The sequence below is a fragment of the Convolutriloba macropyga genome, chromosome 1 (assembly GCF_964194025.1).
Source record: "Convolutriloba macropyga chromosome 1, txConMacr16.3, whole genome shotgun sequence".
Taxonomy (NCBI): domain Eukaryota; kingdom Metazoa; phylum Xenacoelomorpha; order Acoela; family Convolutidae; genus Convolutriloba; species Convolutriloba macropyga.
The window spans coordinates 18,318,913-18,341,324 of NC_134468.1; the positions used below are offsets into that span (position 1 = coordinate 18,318,913).

General features: G+C 34.9%; 1 protein-coding gene across 4 annotated transcripts in view; it reads left to right on the top strand.

Annotated features, from left to right (window-relative positions):
* LOC142335992 (potassium channel subfamily T member 2-like) overlaps window positions 1–22,412 on the top strand; it is a 70,093-nt gene that overhangs the window by 3,694 nt on the left and 43,987 nt on the right. For 2 of the 4 annotated variants that reach the window (XM_075384434.1, XM_075384451.1), the window contains exons 1-7: window positions 6,179–6,516; window positions 12,579–12,655; window positions 13,232–13,331; window positions 13,703–13,744; window positions 16,960–17,068; window positions 17,487–17,561; window positions 17,991–18,074. In XM_075384434.1, the coding sequence (XP_075240549.1) occupies window positions 6,284–6,516; window positions 12,579–12,655; window positions 13,232–13,331; window positions 13,703–13,744; window positions 16,960–17,068; window positions 17,487–17,561; window positions 17,991–18,074 (720 nt within the window). In that variant the 5' untranslated portion in view covers window positions 6,179–6,283. Of the gene's footprint in view, window positions 1–5,207; window positions 5,385–6,178; window positions 6,517–12,578; window positions 12,656–13,231; window positions 13,332–13,702; window positions 13,745–16,959; window positions 17,069–17,486; window positions 17,562–17,990; window positions 18,075–22,412 lie in introns of those variants that run through there. The other 2 variants (XM_075384441.1, XM_075384460.1) reach the window with 2 other exon arrangements.

A 22,412-nucleotide genomic window follows, 5' to 3' on the forward strand; every position in this document is an offset into this window, starting at 1 on the left:
ATATCTGGTGGTGGGAAGATCGAATCTATCACACAAATTTATGGTTTATGCACACTGATAAACTTGTGGTATGAACAAATTTAAATCGACGATTCGGTTCAAATTAGAAGCCATTATCCAATTTCACTTCACCAACATCAGGTAAGAAAATTTTCTTTTTATATCGAAGTTTTAACTTAAGTTGCTAAGTTCGCCACTTCTCGATATATCACATCCTCCCTCCTTTTTTAAAGCAAGTTTGTAGGAATAGCTTCTCCAAATCTTTCTGGTTGTTTTTTATTTCTGCTTGAAGTTCTCGTGACCACTGAAGGTTGTTCCCCTTCAACTACTGAGGTTTCTTCAGTAGAGTTGGGTGATGCCATTTCTATGTCTTTCCTACTGCTCTCAGACTGTGAGTCAGTAGATTCAGTCTTGATGTCGTCAGGTTCCAGCCGTGCAATTTGGTTGTCACTAACAAGCACTGTCTTGTTTGAATTCTCCGGCTGAATGAACGAAGTGTTCATTCCTTTAAGGATACTGAAAGTAGCTGGAACCGTTGGTGAACTGTTCGTCGGTTTGAAGAGGACACGTTCACACAGATCAAAATCAGTGACTGCTGGAAGTCTTACTTTGCGTCCCAGTAGCAGTTATACAGGAATTTTGCTCCGCGTCTTGGAAGTGTTCCGATGTGTCATCAAAGCCCGCTGTAGGAAAGCGCCAAATGACACATTCCGATTTGGACTCCAGGCTTGAATAGCCCGTTTCACCGTTTGGACCGCTCTTTCAGCAATCCCATTTGCTCTTGGATGGTAGATGGCAGATTCCATCTTTTTAATACCCAGTGATTCACACCCTTGCTTTAGGTCACTGCTCACAAACTCAGGACGATTGTCTGATACAAATATTCTGGGTATCCCAAAGCTTGCAAAGATTTGACTCAAGTGCACCTTCACTGTTTGTGAGGTTCTTCTTCCCGCAGGGAAGGCTTCTAACCAACCTGATCCTGCGTCTAATATCACTGAGATATTACCTTGATCATTAACGTAGACCCAGTCCATGTGGAGTATTTCCCAAACTTCAGCTTCCGGCCAAGTAGATACTGTTTTCCCCAGGCTAGGCCTGTTTTCTTGGCATTCCTTACATTTACTAACATATCGAAGAACATCTTGACTGCTGTTTCAGTTGCATTTTTGCCTGGATGAGTCTCATGAGCTTTGCCCATCACCATGTGTCTTTGTTTGGGTGGAATGAAAGGCACAACTCCTCGAAAGATGACTCCATTGTGAATGGTCAAGACGTCTTTCTGTTGTTCAAATCCTTTCTCTGCTTCTGAGCACTTTCCAGATGCCGCTTTTTATTCGTTTGATGACATCTTGAAAGAGTCGATTCAATCCCAGCTCAATTTTGATGTCTGACTGGGTCACCAGGTCGGATTGGACGAAGTTGATAATGTCAAGAGCAAAGCGGACTCGATCATTGTCATTGTCGTCGTCAAAGTCTTGTCTGCTCAAAGCATCAGCGTGGGGGATCTGTTCTCCGGTTGTGTATTTCAATTCGAAGTCAAATCCCATCAGCGCTATCGCCGATCTCGTAATTCTTGCTGATGCTGTTTTCGGAATTTCTTCGTCTGCGATGGAAAGATATTTGAGAGGTTTGTGGTCAGTCTGTAGAGTGAACCTTCCTCCGAGTAGGAATTGTTTCAATCTTGTGACCACAAAGACGATTGCAAGTGCCTCTCGCTCAATATTGGAGTAATTTTTTTCGGCTTGTGACAACTTCCTCGAGACGTAGATCACAGGATGTCCTTCTTGTGAGAGTACCCCGCCTATAGCCTTCTCTGAGGCGTCTGTTGTCACGTTGCTTCTTTCGTCATTAAACTTCTTTTCAAGCGAATGAACTTAGACATTTTTTAATGACACAATACAATTGTAATGTTGGTTATTTCAAATTCTTCCTTGATCCCGATGTGTTCAAGACGATTATCAATAATCAGTTTCTGATAAACTTTTATTTTGGCATTATTTTAGGCATCCGGTGAGCCTGAATTATGAGTTCAGAAAGTAGAAATAACATTTAGCCTAATGAAACATTTGGTATGTCATCCTGGAAAACAGGATACATAATTGCGACAGTCAGACGGAATTAATTGCGCTAATTTGCTGAACAGCGTTGAGAGTTTTTAAAATTCGGCCATTTCAACAAACTTGTAGAACAGCGCAAAACTTGTAGAACAGCGCAGAACAGCGCAATTTATCTTATCTGCCCTCCTAGAAACCGAAGTCTTTGACCGAGCCGAGTGCTCTTGCGCATGATTCGCCAATTATTCCTAGAATATTACCTTAACCAGTTTTGACTCCGATTTAGATGTTTTGGAGATTGTTTCTTGAGTTAACTATGACACTAAAAAAGAGGAAAAATACAATTTTACGTCTGGTTAATATGTGGAACTAAATCTAGTACTTAAAACGGTCATGCAGTTTTTTTGTAGGATCAATTGTCCCGTTCCAGTGCAATTATTCTAACGCGATGACTTTTGAATTACAAAGTTGCAATTGGGTTCCCAAGAATTTGTTCAAATCTGAGCAAGTGATCTATCTAAAGTTGCGTTATAAACAATAAAATTGGGGTTTAATTCCTCTATCCTCTCATTGAGAAGCAGGAAAAAGCTTAACTACCATATCCGTTGAAGCCAAAATTAACCTCTTGTTTCAATCTGGGTATGTTCTATTCTTCCAAGTTACTTCAGCGGTTCGTAAAAAATGTTACCAATCATACATTGGCCCTGCGTTTTCTCATCTAGTGACCACCAGTAAATAAACATAAATTTTTCTACTGAACTAAAATTTAAATTATCTTGCGGAGCTAGGTTTACTTGTTTAGTATGATGTTACCTAATTGACGACGCAAGTTCAATTAATTCAAGCAAATGATAATGAGAGTACAACTTGGTGCAGGTTTTCATTTGGGAGAGAGTTACTTTCAAATGCAATTTGTATTCATTGGTACACGGATCTAAAGGGGAAGTCACTTCACCATAAAGGATAAGCAAATGGAACATTCTATTGTCGGCTAAAATATAACAAAATTCGTGTTTGAATAGGGGCAAAAAATCGCCAAATAAAAGCCTTATTTCAAGAACCATTTAAAGCGATAGATACAATACATCAGATATAACTTAAGGACAATTTCGGTTATTTATTTTAACTGAACGAAAAAAAACTGGTTCACGTTTATTTTTGATTTAAATAGTTTTTAACAGAAAATGAAGCTGGGCAAATTGTCCAAAAAACTCAACAGTTTAGATAACAATCTCAAAAATAAAAGACTGTTAGTACCGGTTCTCAAATATAAAAGATTGTTAGTAGCGGTTTGCTGATCTTACAAAAAAGAACATTCAATTAGAATATTTTGAGAATTTTTTTCTTATCCCTTAAAATTTCTCATAACAGTTTGGATTCAGAATTACTAATTTGCGATTTTTTTGCATTGTTTTTGCCGGAGACAAATTGAAGCGGTTAAATTTTTTTAGTTCTACAGTATGACTAGCCGAATTGAAAATCATTCTTCTTGTTTGATCATCTCCCCTTATTAGCCATAAGAATGTCTTTTTTATTGGTTACAGCGCTATGCCAATCCCCTCATTTCAATTAAAGTCTGACAATTTTTCAAAAGTTGAACTAAATTGCGTCAAAAATGACCTGAACTGAAAGTATTTGAGAAAATCCGTTTGGATTTGTCTCAAGAAATTTAGAAATTTTTGCTCTTAAGAAATTTTCTGGAGAAATGGTTGGTGTACACACAGTGGGTATGAAAGAAAAGAGAAGTTTAAAACATTCTAGGGATTGACAAAATGAAGCATGTAAAAGATCATTAATCAATCAATTTGCTATTAGGAACTTAATGTTCCGCTGTTTTGCTTCTTATATTTTCGTGTTTTTTGTTATCTTTCTCCATTACTTTATCTTACTTCAGTCAAGATAAAGCTGCCATGACTCTTAGCGCAGTTTCGTGTAAATTGATTAAAGTTAAGTTTCTCTATTCAAAACTCTATTCTCTATTTGCTTCAATTTTTTCAGTTTTCTTAAGGTTTTATGACCCAGAGAGTAATATGGCTTTTTTGGCTGCACGCATTTGCGCAAGAAATTTGACTTTTTTGAACTGGAACGTTGATCTTTTTTAAAAGTTCTAAAGTACTAACATTTAGGGAGCATGAAATATCACGGGATTGTTAATTTACGCAAAGGCCTACAATAAAACTAAACTCCATCTAAACTTCCGAATTAATTCCAATTACTTCTGCCTTCAATTGTAAAGAAGTGAAATCTTCAATTGGTGGAGCTTGCATGCCGTTTTGTTCATTTCGCGTTCCTCTTCTCTTTCAAACAAGTGAAACAGACTAAACCTTAAACCGAATTAGTTCAAACAAAATGAAATTTGAACCATATGATTTGGTCATTCAATCTGAGGAAATGAAAGCTATCTTTGGAGACCAAATAGCTTGATAGGGAAATGAGAATCATCAAGCAGTAGAACTGAGAGAGAGAGAGAGAGAGAGAGAGAGAGAGAGAGAGAGAGAGAGAGAGAGAGAGAGAGAGGAATTAGGGGATATGTTGATATTGATGAGCACAATCTAGGTACTCAAACTCCTTCTCGTACTACTAAAACTACTGCTGCTACTGATATTGCTGTTGGTGATACCACTGCTGCTTATGGTTTGTGGTCAGCAAGCAAACAAACAACAACAGCAACTTATTGTCGGGAATTGGTCAGTCAATCGAAAGGGCAGTACATCGAAAAAAATGTGATTATATAGAAAGTTTACAAGAAAAAGCCGAAAATCTATTCTAGCTACTTCTATTTGAAACGCAATTTATCGTATTGTTAATGACCCAAAGGCACCCATTTTGATAACTTGAGAGCTTAGTATAACCTAATAAATTATGACGCTGGAAAGAGTTTTAGATTGATTTATTTCGTTTATTCTTAAATGTAGTGTCAACGGGCGCTACCAAAATAATTACGTTACTGACTCTATTCTAAAAAGTTTTCCAGATCCTCATTCAATATAATCTATAATCGTACTATTTATATTAAAATCGTAATTGCGAGTATAAATAAACACTAAAGTTTCAACACAAGGAGTTTGGTTTACAATAAAAATTTTGGGTTACAATAAAGATTTCCAGTTTTCTTTCGGCTCTTTCGAGTTGGTGTCCCTTTCGATTTAGTGAGCTTCGATGTGGTGTGATAGCCACCCTGTGCTTTATATCGCCATAGCAATGGAGACTGTGAGTCTGGTGGCCGGCATTGATGTAGAAACATTCTAAACTATGGCCTGCAGTAGTGTGGATGATGATATTTTGTATTCATGTGCACACTACTATCCTCTTCCCGTAATTAAACAGGTGTGCTGCATCTTTTATAGCACTGGTTAATAATTAATCGCCTCTGTTTTCATATCTGCCTCCTCTGATTTAACTAAATTACACAATGATTGCAAAAATTAACAGGAATTGATTTTGAGCTAGCTTCCTCCAATATGACAAAATACACGCCGTCCAGTTTTAACGATAATTAAACTCAAATTGCTGCGCACAAACTTACAAAGCGTCGAAATACACGTCAATTTTGCTTCCAATCTCTTTAGAAAAGATTTTAAATTAAAGCAAACATCATAGTTGAGAGCGAGAGCAAGCAAGTACTTTTTATTCGCGTACTTTTTTATCATTTCAAGTTGCTGATTTGTTTGTTTTGATTTACAAAATGTTGTTTTGTTTTGAAAGCGTTTTGATTGAATCGTGTTTGACAGTAACGGCTATGTATTGGGTAGCAAACACTGAATGAAAGTGTTTTGACAACAATTGCCCTTACTTCTTCATATCACATCCGCTTTATTTTTTCACGAATTTTATACATCAAACAGGCAACTAAACAATTAAAGAACAAACGAATACTTACCGTTTCTTGCCATCTTTGCTTACATACCCAACAATCTATATCGAAAAAACCAACAAGTCGAATCTTTTTTCACATTTCGATTCTCTAATTAGATGTTTATACAACTTTATTTCCGTTTTCGATCGGTGGGCTTTTTCAACTAAGACCATAAATGGAAATCTACGGATTTCTTGATGTTTTTTAAAGAAATTTTTTATAAAGTTAAGTGCATTCTTTTTCTCTTAGCTTTATGAAAGTTGCACCTAAGAACCAAGGTCAAGGTCGCAATTAGTTTAAGGGTTTGGGCGGTCTAGGATAAAAGAGATAGGGTAATTGTTGATAAAAAACATTGCTCTGGTGCAGAATTATGATCCAGAACACCTTTAAAAGAGTCAGAGATCAAAGAGTAAGGCGAACTACATTTGCGGAGCAAAAACCCGAAGAGATGAATGGAATAAGACAACAGAAGCAGGCGTGGGAGCAACAACAGCAGACCCAAGATAACCAGATATCAACCCCTCTGGGCTTCGACAGATCGATCACGATGCGACCAACATCCCAGGCCTCAGGAGTCACTGACCAAGATTCCGACGATGACAAGTAAGTATGCGCATTTAAAATTGTTGAGGTTAAATACCATTACAAGGACTGTCCCTTTCCTGAAACGTTAATATAACTTGGCGAGACCAAATGGTTACAATAATAATAATAATAATAATTGAATTCGTCTTGAACAATTAAAATTACAAAAATTAACATCGATAGGTATATACATAGTCAAGACTGGACTAGCCGGAAAGCCTGCTAAAGGCTTGTTGAAGGCAGCCCAAGAGCATTTGATTCAAACTTTAATTATCACAAAAAATAAGCATTATTATTAAAGTTAACTTGAAAATTGAACAAAATATGAAACATCATGATGAAGATAAACAGAGAAAACTAAAAATAAAACGCGAAAAAAACAGATTAAGGTTAAATAAATTTTATTTCAACGATGCAGTCCAGGACAGCCTCAAGCCCACGAGAGACACCTCCCAGCGCAATGAGGATGAGTAGTCTAAGTACAGTTCTTGAATGATAGGAATGACTTTCGAGTGCTCATTAAAGGCCCTACAACAGTAGTTAGTTCCACACCTTGAGCACTGAAAGGCATCTCACACAAGCAAGAAGCTGTCCAAGACTGCAAAGTCACAACAATATGATAGAGGCAATTTGATACTACTTGGATTAGTTCTTATTTAAAGATAATATTTGCCAGCTCTAGGTTCCCTATTATGAAATTATCACGGAAGTCGTGTAAATATGCGTTTTTTGAATTTTCACTTTTAAAGCTTGTCTGGATTTCTATGTTTGCTTTTTTCAACAGGTTCGCAAGACAAATTGTCCTAAAATCTACAGAGAGTTGTTTCGCTTTGCATTTGTTTATTGGCAGAGAGTTTATCCCGCTTTCTTTTGCTCTGGTTACATAGCACTTTCCACATTGTGAGATTTCTTTTTTATTAACCACTCGTTTGAACAACTCGTATATGTGTAATTCAAACACCGATGCAATTTTTAATTTCTCAAGTTTATCAGAAATGCTGTCACGATACCTTTTACGAAAAGCTATTCTAAAAAACCGTTTTTGACTTTTGTGAATTACATAGAGATTGCTTTTCTTCACGCAACCATATATGAGAATCCCATATTGCAAGACCGGTTGAACATACGTTTTATAATAATTTATAAGCTGATTAATTGTCATTACGTCACGCAACTTATAGACAATTGCGCAGAATTTATTCATCTTTTTCCGTATATACTCAATGTGTTGTCTGAAAGAAAGTTTGTTATCCAACCATATTCCTAAATATTTGCAAGAATCTACACTTATTAAAAATTCATTGGAAAAATTTAGTGAGATGTCGTCTTTAGCACTGCAAAATCTGAGCAATTTAGATTTCGTAGCCTTTACGGTTACTTTGTTGTATTTCATCCAATGATCAACTCTTTCGATATCTTTCTGAAACTCCTCGTTGCTTGCAAGTGGATTTTTTACTAATGCTGTATCATCAGCAAAGAGTGTTACTGAAGAATTGAAGACAGCATGCGGCAGATCATTGATATATATCAAAAACAGTAGTGGACCCAAAACTGAGCCCTGCGGAACCCCACATTTGACCTGGCGTTTTGTACTCACAGTGTTATTAATATGTATATACTGATACCTCTCTGACAAATAATTTTTGAGCAGGCAAAAGTTACAACCTCGAATTCCGTAGTTCTCAAGTTTTCCTAGTAAAATAGAGTGATCAACGCTATCAAATGCTTTCTGCAGATCAAGTAAAAGCATCAGTGGATCTTTTTTCAGATTTTTCATGTTTCTGATCTCTTCAACTAACCTAAGAGCGGCATCTACAGTGTTCAATTTAGACCTAAATCCAAACTGATTAGCACTGAGCAACTCAAAATGTTCAAAATAATTAATAATTCTGTTATAGATAATGCGTTCAAACACTTTTGCTAAAGATGGGAGTAATGAAATTGGTCTGTAATTTCCATACTCATTGACATTACCATTTTTGTGGAGGGGATTTACTTTTGCAACTTTAAATTCGTCCGGGAAAATTCCAGTTTTAACACAGTTATTGAACACATTAGTTAGTGGTTCACTTATAAGGGGACAACAAAGTTTTAACATTTTGGAGGATATACCATCGTGACCATAGCTGTTTTTACTTTGCATGTTTATAATTACATTTTCCACCTCATTATAGTTAATTTCACTAAAAAACAAAGATTGTGGTTGCCTTTCTATTAGTACTTTTTCTACTTTTTCAATTTTGGCATTCAGTTCTGTCCCAATGTGTGCAAAAAACTTATTCATATCATTTGCGACATTTGAGTCAAAATTATCCGGCAAAATCAGTTTTCTTTTTGATCCAATTATATTACTGATGGTAGTATGATATTGCTTTGGGTCTGCATTTTCCAATTTAGTTCTCCAGTAAGCTCGATATGCTTTCCGAGATAGCGCATTACATTTATTCCTTGAAATCTTAAACTGCTCAAAGTTGTCTATTGTCGGATTTTTAATATATATTTTGTAGAGCGCATTCCTTTTCTTTGATGCACGCAGTACTTGATTTGTTACCCAGTTTTTACGCGCCCTTTTGATTTCTGTAAGTGGACAAAATCTGTCGAAACAATAGGTAATTACTTCATTAAGCTTTACGATTGCTGTATTGGGATCGGTATCACTAAACGCGATATTCCTTAGCTTTTGACTCATTAGAAACTCCAGTCTTAACCTATTATCAAGGTTATTAAAAACCTTTAGATTTCTTGTGAAGAAACTGCGTTCATTTTCTTTTAATAATTTCGGAAGCATCAGAACACATTCACACAAATAATGATCGGCTGGTCCAAAACTATAGTTCATGGCTCTCTTACTTAAAACATTACCCCATATATGGTCTATACAGCTTGCAGAAGTTGATGTTTCTCGGCTTTGACTTCGTTGCGACAGCAAATTCATACCGAAGGATGTAAATATGTCGGATAACCCCCTACACTCCTTGTTGTCTCTTAAGAGATCAATATTAAAATCTCCTGCAATTATTTGTTTTCTCGAAAAATTATGTTCCTCTAGAAACTTCTCCAAGATATTAAAAAAACCATCAATGGACTCGGAGGGTGACCGATACAAAACTGTGAAAGTAATTTGTTGACAATTTTCAGTAGCAATATCAATGCTTAAAATCTCTGCGTCCGAGTGTTCTTTAAAACTTCTTACTTTGAGCTTCTCAGATACATAAACTCCTACACCTCCTCCTCGTGATCCGCGGCACCGTGAGAAAAACTTATAACCATCAAGAGAAAAAAGGTTTTCATTTTCAGACTTGTTTAGCCAAGTCTCCGTAATGGCGATTATATCTGGTTTATTAGTGAGTTGCTCAATGCATGCTTCTAGATTAATAAAGTTTTTCTTTAGAGAACGTACATTAGTTGTAACACAAATGACAGCCTCAGATGAACTATTGTGTTGCTTAGACGAAATGGTGGAAAATGTAGGTTAAAATGAAGTGAGGTGATCTCTGAGACTGCCAAGCATTACGAATCAGTAGATTCTTCGACAACAAAGCCGTTTTCAGAATCAATATCATTATTTTGATCAGTAGTAGTGTTGGTTACAATGGATTCAATATACTGATTGAGTAGATCTTTGTTATTTTTCAGCTTCTTCAGATTTCCGACTATTTTTCCATCACTAGGGCTGCTCATTCCTCGTTTGTTTGCTTTTTCTTTTCCATTAACTTGTTTTTGACCTCCTTCTGTAAAATTGAATAATGCTGTTTTAGATGCTGATTGCAATGTTTTTTCGTTTTTAGAATAAGATATAAGGGAGCCTTGCGCGAGTAATGAATCTGCATCCTCCATGTCAACAACGTTGTGTGGTTTCGGCTTACTTCCATGCTTTTTAATAAAAACTTGTGGTGCGCAGTTGTAGGTCGACGTTTTTAGGCCTAATCCTTTTAAATAATCCATTAAATCGGCATCTCTTTTTGTTAATCGTTCGTTGAGGAAGATCGGTTTCGCATTTGTCGGGTTAAGCTGATTTCTCAGGAAATGTTTTCTTCCCCATATTCTGTCTTTCACATCAAAGTAAACGAACTTGACAATGAATGCTGGTGGTTGGCTAGGGTTGTGGATGGGCCCCAGTGGATGACATGCTACGATGCTGTCCCGCTCTACTTTGATGTTCAGGTAGTTGGCAAAAAACGTTAAAACGTCCTCCCAATAATCTGTCCCATGCACAAGGGGTAGGTTGTTGATAATGATACAGTCTTTTGATGAGTATCTTTCAATATCGTTCACCTTTTTCTCCAGGAATTGTACCCTTGATACTAGCTTGTTGATAGATGCTTGCTTCTTCTCGAGCTCGCCAATAAGCTTTTCCATAAAATTCATTAATGTGGGGTCACAGCTGTTGATATTGTCGAGTTCATCTCTCAAATTTATCATTATGGCAGCTCAGAGATAGGGGGTTTAGCTTATGCAGGCCAAATCTGAAACTATTCAATAAGTTTATCACAACAATTAGGCTACCTTACCTAGGTTACCTAACTAAATAACTAGGTTACCTTGCAAGATCCTACATGATTCTTGCAAAAAATGGTTATTTTGCAAGATGTATTGTCTTGCAACATTCTTCAAGAGTCTTGCAAAATAATCATTCGGAGTTGATTGGTGTTACCTGAAATTTATCTTAAAATTACAGCACAAGTCGAGAAGCACTAACGTCAAATTTACTTTGATTAGACTCTAACTTACAAGTCTTAACTTTTAGCTAATAACGCAATAATAAACTTTAGTTGCTTAAAAAAACACCGAGGAACCAAATGAGGAAAAAACCCTACAAAAATTGTTTCCTCTCATTTTACTAGACTGGGCTGATTTTCCGAAAGACAAAACTGAAATCTTTTATTTTCAAAACAAACTGAAAGAAATCTGAAAGACACGTTATTTTTTTTCAATAATCAATTAAACTGTTTATTATTCAGATTACTCACTTGAATGAAGCAAAAAAATTGCCAAAAAACAAACCTTATCAGTTCTTCGTACTTTGAAAAAGTGAAATTAGTTAAGCTCTTCAAAAAAAATTGAAAATTACTCCAAAACTCCTCTCAAAGCTAATTTTCCATGAAAAGTTCAACAAACTTTCAAGGTTCTGATTCATTATGTCTTTAAAAAATCGGTTCGTCTAAATCATCAAATTTTCTTTGCTCATATTTTTGTAGCATTTCTCTACAATGGAACACTGCTTCTTAATTTCAAAATTTTGATAATTGATAAAACAATTCATTAGGCATTCAGCTGGCGCGTTTTGCCAAATGAGGCTACAATTATTTTTTTTTAAAAAAAACAAGGTTGCATTGTTTTATAAGGACGGTATACGTTTGAAATTATTCTGCGCTAGAATAAAATAATTGAGAAGTAAGACGGCGAGAATGCAGTTTTAGGGCTTTACAACACATCATTTGATAGTTATTAATAAGTTTGGTTTTTGATTTTTTCAAATACAATTTCAAAAAAAGGAAATCAGCGCCATCAAAAATTAATTTTACACTTCATGAAGTGTGTTTCAAACTCAAATCTCGTTTTTTTTCTATTTTGCACTTAATGTGGTTTATGGTCTACAATTTTGTGTTGTTACCCAATAATCGAGGAATCAATTTACTGAAACTTTTGCTGTGTTTCAGCTGTGAATCACCGCTAAAAAATTGAATTATCGCTCAAAACATTCACGCAAAAAGCCAGCGCAACACGTTCTTCTTTGTGTTGGAATTATGAGTTAAATTATCTGTCCGATGTTTGATGCTGAGTCATCGTTTTTCCACCAATTTTTCAGCCCTAATTGAGCACTTCTTTTTCCATTCAAAGGGGTAACCCCCGCCTACTTTCATTTCGTGCTGCCTCTCCTAATTTGGCTGGAAAAGATTGGGATCTATATCCCGATTTTTTACAGTCTCGTTCAACCTGAGAAGTTAAGGCAGGTCAATTTGTCTAAGTGGACTAGAGCAAAAAAGGTTTGCTATATTGCACGTTATTGTTAACCAAAAATATGAAGGATACTAATGATCTAACCATTTCCATGTAATTTAATTTTTTTATGATTTCAGAGTGAGGGTGGAGTTCTTCGGAAATCGGACCTTCAAAGAGCATCTCAAGTCAATGCTTCTCAAAAATAGGAAAACAGGTCAGTCAAAGTGTGAGTCATCTAGCGGCTGGAATGAATTTGCTTTATTACCAGAATTTATTTCTATCACAGCTATTGAAACACACATCGCTTGGATAAACGTTTCAAAACCAATAAACTCGTGTTCTGGAATCTATCACTGACAATACTAGTTGACGTGAAACTTAATTTACTGTTTGACCGTGCAAGTTTATTGTCAAGTGGAAATTTTGCACTGTCCGTATTAGGAACCAGGAGCGGAATGTGAGTGGAATAAGTGTAACAAACGTAGACTTAAAGTGGATTTCGCTTGTGGCCACTCTTATCTCCAATCTTTAAGGTGGAAAATTGTGTCCAGCCTATTTCCCAATTGTAGCCAAAACTTTAACCCGGGTTCTTAAAGGTTGGTACGGGTTCAACCACCAATGATCGCGAAGCTCGACCGGAACGAACTTATAAGAATCTTTTAAGATAGGAATCCGGTCTGGACTAGGGTAGCTGGCAACTAGATTACAAATTTGTGTGACGTCTCTACAGTTACGGTGACGTCGCTACATTGTAGATAATTAGCGTATGTTGTGCGTGTGTTGTTTGCAGCTGTGTTCTTCCGCCTGTGTAACTTGGTGCTCAAGTCCCTGAGTGCCATTGTGTACGTAGTCAGTCTCACCACAAGTGACCTCTCCCACAAATCCACATGGTATGCTCTCTTCTATTCCGTCAACACATTCGTTTCTCCGTCTGTGACTTTATTTGTTAAATGCCTGTTTTTTATAATAGTTTTTAGTTTTGTATCTGTTTTTATTTCAAGGCTCACCTTAACTGTGTATCATATGTAGACTGTATTCCTATCTTTTACTTCTCGAAAGGAAATGTACACTTGAACGGATAATTTGAATGAAAATAATTTGACGAGGATACCAATGGCAGTAGTCAAAATAACTAAAAAAACTTTCTCATTCTTTATTCAATTTTTCGTAATTATCTGTCGATATCGTTTTTAAAAAAGCAAAAATATCTTAAGTATAGTCTCTAAAGAATTTTCACATTACTTAAACTGGTATGTTTCAGCTATGGATGTGACCCTTCGACAAATGTGACTTACCCCTACTAGTGAGTACAGAACATGCTTTGAGTTAACTGCATAATCAACACGCAATTGAAAATTTTACTTTCTTCCAAAAAGGAAAAATTTTGGCCAAGTTTTATCAAGACATTCTAACGCTCTGCTATTAAGAAATGTATTTCAAAAACTTGATGTTAACAGCCGCGAAGCGAGAATGTTAATTCTTGGGGGTGTTTATTATTGTCCACTTAGCACTTTTCTAAATTGTTTCTAGTTTTCGTGTCGTGTTAACGCTTCTAAACACTCTAGACAGTTATTTTCGTTGACAAAAAAGACTACATAGACATGGCTTGTTGGGAAGCAGACCTACCATAGGGAAGGTCACCCAATGAGATTTGACACTTTCTTAAATGGTTGTGTCACCCAATGAGAGAGGAGCGCCACCTATTTCCATGCATATTACATACTAGCGTCCATACCAAATGCAATCTGAACTAGGTTAACACAAATTCCACAGAAGGGTTTATTTTGTGCAATATGGTGACGAATTTCGTCACCAAATTCCACAATTGGTGTTTTGTGGAAAACAAGAGTTTAAGACAGTCGAATATAATGACAAAATATTTCAATATTTTCCACAACTAAGCATGTGAGCATGTTTTCGTTAAAATAAATTTATGTATTGATTTTGCTTAAGTGGCACTAATCCAATTTCAGAGCTAGTTGTAATTGCCGCCCAAATCCGTTAATCGAATTTCGGACAGTGAAATAATTCTTTCCGTAATATCTAAAAGGAAATTTCTCAAATTAATCACATTACAAACATTTTCTATCATATTTTATAAATACAAAAAAAGTCAGTTCGACCCTACCTTTTCACTAAATAAATAATCAGGGCTTTGACTCAAATGGCGTACAGTTAAATGGTTAACTTATTTATTTAATTGCTAGAAATTCCTACAAAAATCAAATAGCTAATAATTAATTTTATACATAGGGATTTTTCATGCAGTGGGACTTTTTAGAAATTATTAGTTACTGATTACTTTCATCCAGAGTGATTTTACACAAAAATTAGTAAAGAATTTACTCATTCTTCAACAATCAAATCTCCAGTAAACTTTAACCTATGCTGATTTATTTTTCCAGCTTTACAAGTTTGTCTTTTTCAGCTAACTCTACTAATATTAATAGAATTGACTTGTTAGAGCAGTTTTATCTAAGTGTTTTAAATGAACTTTTAATAATAACAACTTGTATATGAACTATATTATTTTGTTCATTTCATTTGCATGTGTTTCTTCTCTATGCCGAGGTAATATATAATCAAATGTGTATTTAAAAAAAACATATTTCACAGTTTAGTTTGTATAAATATGCACTATTTAGTTTGAATATTCCGGCACAGTTGGCTCATTCTGTTGTTTCCAAAGCGTCCTTGAAATCGGATTAGTAGCTATTCAAACGAACAATAATTGCTTGCTTTTTGTGAATCCCAAGGGAAAAGTGTGTCAAAATTGAATAGCGCAAAATAATGAATTTTCAATTTACAGATCATCTAGAAATGTATGCAGTTTACTGTTGACGCAGTGAATATTAAGTCACTTTTAGCAGCAAATAATACACCAAATAATAAAGCAAAAGACAGCAAAGAGAAGGTCTAACCTCAAATCATTTTTTGAAAAAATATTTTATCCGAAAATGGTCTAACGCCTATTAAAAAATCAAACAAAAGTTTTGACTTTGAAGCATCGTTGTCTGAAAAGGGCAGTTTTCTGGTTGCAAAGTGTCCGGCTTCTGTTCAAATATCAAGCAAAGAAAAAATCTAAATTTTTATTAATAGCCGCACAGCGATAGCTGAGGCTATTATTGGCCTTCTCTTGGTTTTTTTTTTATTTCGTCGTCATGATTTTTGTTACGACCATATGACGTCACAGCCACTTTTTGTTCATTCGTTCATGCAATTTCAACTGAATTGCATGTGTGACGTCATTTTTCGCTCTTAGTGGAGCGAGTTTTTTGTTCATGCGCGTGATTAAATTTTTGGTCACACTTGACTTACCTCACTCTCAAAAATGACTTCCTCACTTTGAAATTGACTTTTATTTACTTTAATTCAAAGAGATAAGGTCAAATGGGTGTGTGTCACTCTAATTGAAGGTTATTTGAGGTCAGCTAAAAGAGGCAGCAATAACTTATACATTTTTAATCAAAATATAACAGATCAGCCTTCAATGAAAAGACGAATTTTTTTGGTCTGTCTTTTTTACTGTTTTTTTTAGACTGCCGATCTACGGGTCTATTGCGGCTATTTTCTGGCAATCTGCCAGCTATGTTTTAAGTTTCGGGTATAATTTGTAAGATAATTTTTAAGGCATTCGATTGAATGTGAACTGAAACTGAGCATTGCCTGGAGGTGGTCGTAGAAAATGCTAAATTTTTTTTACAGTTTCTGGTTCTATTATAATTGCAAAAGCTTGTAAAACAATACTTTGAAAAAGCCACTTTAATTGTTAAATGCTTTAAATTTTATTTTTTGCTTAATTTTAAATGATATATTGCTCTGATTATATTTTTCTTTTTGTATTTTTTTTTGTTTTAATGTGGAAAATTGTTTATTCAAGTTTTTGTAAACTTTTCTGAAACAATCAATTGTTTTGAGTTGAGTTTTTGTTAATCTTGGTTCAGTACTTATTTCGCACAGAACTTAGGTCATCGTTTTGAACCATAAAATGTAGATTGGTTGACGCTGGTTGCAAATTTAATTATGAACCATAAAGATCTACCATAAGGATTTTTGCTGCTCTATATTTGATGCAGGATTTTAAGTAGAACGAGTTTGAGTTAAATGCGCAAAATTTAATTACGGGTTCGAGCAAAACCATCCACAGTTCCAGCACGGGCTTGTGTTTTTTGGTTCCTCAATTTTGAAATATCCACTGGAATGCTGCAAATTGGCTGTTTTTGTTGGGGGTTTTGCTTGCTCATGTTAGTTTCCTTGCAATGTTAGTTTTTCTATCGTGATCAACGAATAGTATGTGATATAAATGATCAAAATACAGGCAGAACTTAACCTGTCACAAAAAACAATAATCTTAATTCGGAATTTTTCCGCTTGGTTATTTAATGGAACTTTTGACAGTTCAATATTTTTAACAGGTGTTTGATCAACAGAAATTTAAAGTTTGAATAAGTCGATTAGCATTCAGTCGAAAACTAGTGCAAGCATTATTAATTTAGTTTGCTATAATAATTGTTGTAGCCGAAACCTATTGTGGATAGACCGTGGTCTGCGGTTCTACATTGTACAAACAGTGGTTGCCTACCTCTCATTCTTCGAGACACTTTTACTGCTCTACTTGGAGTACCGAGTAAGTTTCCAAGTCTCCACTTCAAATGACGCAACAAATTTCGTTTTTTCTCCAATTGCATCAAGTACCCGTACTCAGCAACATAGCCAAATTTCTGCCTTTTCTAAAGTTGAACCTGAAATCAGTTCTCACCGATTGGGCAGAATTAAAGTTTTGTGGAGCTAAATTAAGCATTCATAGGGCAGCAATTAAATATTTATGAGGCTGTCAGTCTGTAGTGGTGGCATTGTGAGCAAGAAGTAAGTGAGTCGAATAGTTTTTTTTCGAATATGATCAAATATAATAAAATGATGTCTCAGAAACTTTTTTAAAATGAAAATATTACTTCGTCGCCAAATAGTGGACAGAAAATATATTTGGCGCCTATGAGACAAACTTAGAAGCTTAAGTGGATTTCGTCCATGGGAATATGTTTCAGGGCAACATTTGGGAGCAGATTCTGTCAACTAAGATCCTGTTTGAAAGTGTCTGTTCAGTCCCCTTCATTGTATCGGTTAGAACTCAGTTATTTAACCCTATAGATTAGATGCAATAAAAGTTGTCTTCTCATTATGTGGTTGATCAAATGCGAAACTAAAAATGGGCACTACTCAGCTATCAACATTTTCAGTGGACAATTTAGCGTATATATTTCTTCACTCAATACTTGCTGATATTTTTGCAGCTGCTTGCGGTTAATAAGATTTAAACATCGCGATATCGGATGCTAACTAATTTTGCAGAAACAAGTACAATAAATCACCGCCCGATCCAAGCTAATCAAGCAAGATCTGATCGGCATCTTCGATTGCCCCAAGTTGATGTTCAATAATTGCATTACCAAGGTATTTATTGAGCATTGTTGTCGCCAGACAATACTGCATCTATCTTTGCAGCAAAATCTGAGAACAAAAATTTTTGTCTAGCTCTGTGCTTGTTTTAGGTTGTGGATATGCGTCTAATAAATCTGTATGTGCCCAGTTTTCTCAACTGCTGGCTCGCAAAGGACTTCCTGGAAAAGATGGTTGTAAGTTAGATTTCAGTTGATGGTCGTCATTAGAAGAATTAACCTATTAAGCCATATTTTTATAAAATGAAGTTCCGTTAAAAAAAACTTTTCTCAGAATCAAAACTGTTTATTTCGCAGAAGTTGTTACAGAAGTTCCCGTATAGGCAAACAGTATTTTTCTGATAACCTCAATTTTGAATTGAACCGGATCGATGTCCTTTTTAATAGCCACAAAGAGATAGTTGAAGATAACATTGGCCTTCTCTTGGTTTTTTACAATTCAAAGAATTTGAATTGTATTGAGGCGCTGTCTTTTTTTTAATATCTGTTCACACATTTTCATGAAATTTGAAGTGAAATTGGAGAAGTGATTTTGGTCACGCCGGAACAGGAAGGGGAGTGAAAAAAGCGGGTGATTTTGCGGCGTTAATTTGATTGACTCCAATTTTAAATAAGAGTGAGAAACTGTGTTTGAACAAAGTTCGCTTCTTCACTAGTGGTTTTTTGTTCACACGAGGCATTTTTAAAATGAATTTTTACAGTTTTTTCAATTTTTTATCTGAGTTTTTTTTAAAAAAATTTTCGTAACCTTTTCACAGTCCATTCTAGGTCTATTTTTGTTCACTCGAGGAAAATTCTTTGAATTGTGGCAGAACTTCTTGTCTTGCCATGTTTTTATTTGGTCGTCAAGATTTTTGTTACCACCATTTGAGGTCACAATCGCTTAAGATCTGCTTTTTTTTCATTCGTTCATGCAATTTCAACTGAAATGCTTGTGTTACATCATTTTTTTACTGTTAGTGGAGAGAGTTTTTTGTTCACTCGCGTTTAAATTCTCGGTCACACGTGACTTACCTCCCTCAAAAAAGACTTTCTCACTCTGAAATTTTCTTTACTTTAATTCAAAGAGATAAGGTCAAATGAGTACGTGTCACTCTTATTGAATGGCATTTGAGGGCAGCTAGTAGTTAAACAGATTCTTAATCAAAATATCACATCTCAGCTTTTAATAAAAAGAAGTTTCTTTCTGGTCTCTTACTTACTATTTCTTACTATTTTTACTGCAGACCTGCCAGCTATGTTTGGAGCTACTTGAAATTAGGTGTCAATGAGAATAAACTTTTCAGAAAGGTTTGAGCGAAATAAACTCTTTTTGTCATAATTAAACTAATTGTTCCGACCCGCTTTAGTGGAGGACGAAATACACGCTGAACTGCGTTTTTATTCAGTCAATTTTGCCGATCCCTTTATACATCGTAGAGATTAAGAAGAAGTATCAATAGCAAGCCCGTGTAGCTTAGATTATTGAATTAGTTTTTTTAATTTTCGTTTTTTACAGGCAGTCATTGTTTAAAATTTGTGGACATTCAAATGATATCCGTTGTTTTTGTTCAGTTTTTTTGTCAGTTTTGCTAAAATTTGATAACAATCGTGTTGTTTTTTTGTTGCTCATGAGCACAGAGTAGGCTTGCTGAATTGTTTGATCCGTCAGTTTTAGATCAGCAAATGGCACAAATTATGCTACTTCTTTAGGCTTATTGGTTAAAATTAGCCAAAAATTAAGACCTAAAAACTGTAGACAGTTTTTCCAAAAGAAGAATGGCTTTTATTCTGCCTTCTATCAGAGCGTCCTGGAATAAGAGGTTCGCCTGTTTTCTGCTAACTTATAACAATCATTATCCAGAATGCATAATTTTTCTCTGATATTTTGAAATTGTTGTTGCCAAATTATCTAATGTGGTTGTTTTTGTCAAAATCAATTGTTATAATTGAACACGCAGCAAAATGAAGGTTAATTTTGGACGCATCGTGGCTTTTCACAATCAGAAATCGTTTTGATTCTATTGGATCTCTTTTAAAAATTATTTTAGCGTTTTATAGATTCATTTCTGCGAGACCTGATTAAGACCCGATGACCTTTCAATATGTTTTCAGAGAAAATTTTATGATTTTTATGGCTTCGACAAAGTGTTTTCGTAAACGTTAATGAAATTCTTGTGTTTTGCTTGCAATCGTTCTTTGCGCAGTCTCATGATTGAGTTTCAATAATAAAAAATCAGGTTCATTTCCGTAATTGATATAACCTGTAGAAGGCTTTCAGTTGATACCTAACGGCTCTTATGTCTTTGAAACTGATTGTTTTGATTTAACATTTGGACTTTCCCACTTATTTCTAAAGCCTGCTTCTCATTCAAAACATTTCTTAATCTCTGGAAAGTAAGGTCGGTTATCTTTTCTAGAAGTTGAAAGGTTCTTTCTCACGCTTTTATTTCTTCAATTAATAACAATTTGACTTGTGGACATTTGACCATATGTGAAGTGGTCTTTTGGTGCCTTGTCAGATTATCACTTCGCTTGTAGGTTACGTTGGTTTTGAAAGGAATTGCTATTGAACATTTAGAATGCTGTTTAGTGAATAGAGCATGGTGTCGGCTTCAAAAACTTTTTCCTGCAAAGTTAAATGGAGTTCTTGATTTTTGCCTGCATTTGTTGTACTTTTTGTAGTCTTATTTTGTATTCTAGATGGTGACAAGTCTCAATGGGACCCTCTATTTCTAAATGAACGTTTTCAATTATTTCAGTGATGAGGTAACGGTATCGATGGCTTGGAAATAAATTATTTTGTAAGATTTGATCGACCTTTTGCCTTAAATATTCTTTATTTTGACAAATTGTAACTTAGTCTTATTAATCACATGTCCCATCCAGTTTTTGGCGAAGCAAACACCCATAGCTTTTTTCATAAGGCGGCTGATGGTTTTATGGCGTTAATGCTGTGATTTCAGAAACAAAACCCAATAAGATTTCGATTCGGGTCCATTCTTGTTTTTTTTGGTTGCCCTTTTTGCTTAGTCCCCCCAAAAGGAAGGTCTATTGACGTTTAATTTGACCAAATTGAGCACTGATTATCGTTTCAGTAGATAGCTTATGATGTTAAAGGCTTTAACGATGTGTTTTTTCAAAATTGTTTTGAATTTTCTGTTCTGCCGGTTTTTATTGTAAATTTGTAAATTCAAGTCTGTTCAAATTGAACAGTTTTTCTACGAAGTTTCAAGCTAATCTTTCTAGTTTTCTTTTCTTAAAAATTTGTTGTTTTGAGTTCTAAAAATATTTTCTGTTGAAAAACAAAGAACTTTTTCGACTTTGTCATTTTCTTATTATCTTACTTCGGTCATTTTGTAGCATAGTTTCAATAAACACAGATTGTATTTTTCTTCGAAATAAGCAATATTAGTTTTCGTCTAAGTTCCGTTTTTTGTGGCTGTGATACTGAAAACATTTTATGAAGTTTTCAGAAAATTTTTTATTTCTGGATGATTTCTCCTTTTTGAGTTCTATTTGTTTTCTTGTCACATTTTTACTATGAAAGTGTTCCGTTTCGTCTCTGAAAATTCGCAAACTTGAACATATTTTCATTTTATTCGTTTATTTTAACGGCTTAGAAACATTTTCTTCCGAAGTTTAATTTAATTATTGTTTTTTGGGTGTATTTGTCGCTTTTTTGTTGTTTTATGACATATTCTTGGTAATGACAGGTCTGAGTGGCTGTCTATTGAGTAATTAAACGACGTTTTTCTTTAACCCAGCTGATATCTAACATTTTTTCATTTTTGAAATCAATATTTTTCATTAATATAAACATATTTTCAAACTCTAGCCTTTCCTGCTTTTATTTTCTTGCTACCTAGTCTCTCTAATGACATGTCACATATGTTTTCTGGAGGCGTAAAATTGATTTTTTAAAGCCTTATATGTTAACTTTTTTATATGTTGCTTTGTCTGATGTGGTTCCGAGTTTTGTCTGGTTTTATGTGATGCCAATTTGCATTTGTTATTAGGAGTTTGTAAAAAACAGTTATTGACTTTTGGTTGTAATTAACGTTTGTTTTTGTTAATTGATTTTGTTTTTAATATTGTCTCCTAGTTTCATCAGTAGCGGGTTTATCGGGTCTTCAAGGTGGTACCACTTATTACATTGGTTGACGAATGACCGGTCTCAATGGCTCCGAAGGAGTTACATAGTTATCTATCTAGTGTTTTTAATTGAAAACTGATGGTTGTTTTTGATGAGATGTTAACGAGTCTCATTAAAGACAGGTCACATTTGCTTTGAAGCGAAATACATGTTGATGCTATTTTGACTTTGTTAATGTTTTTATTTATAAAAAGATTTTGAGTTTGACGTTAATTAAAATTTTTGTTACTTTGTTTTGTTATTTGTCTTGTCTTGCAGTCTTATCAATGACAGGTATAATCGTCTCCTCAATGTCTCTTTATTTAATTAATTTAGTGGTTTGCGTTTAAAACAATTTTTTCGCTGATTTTGCTATTTTTTTGTACAGTTGGTCCAACTGT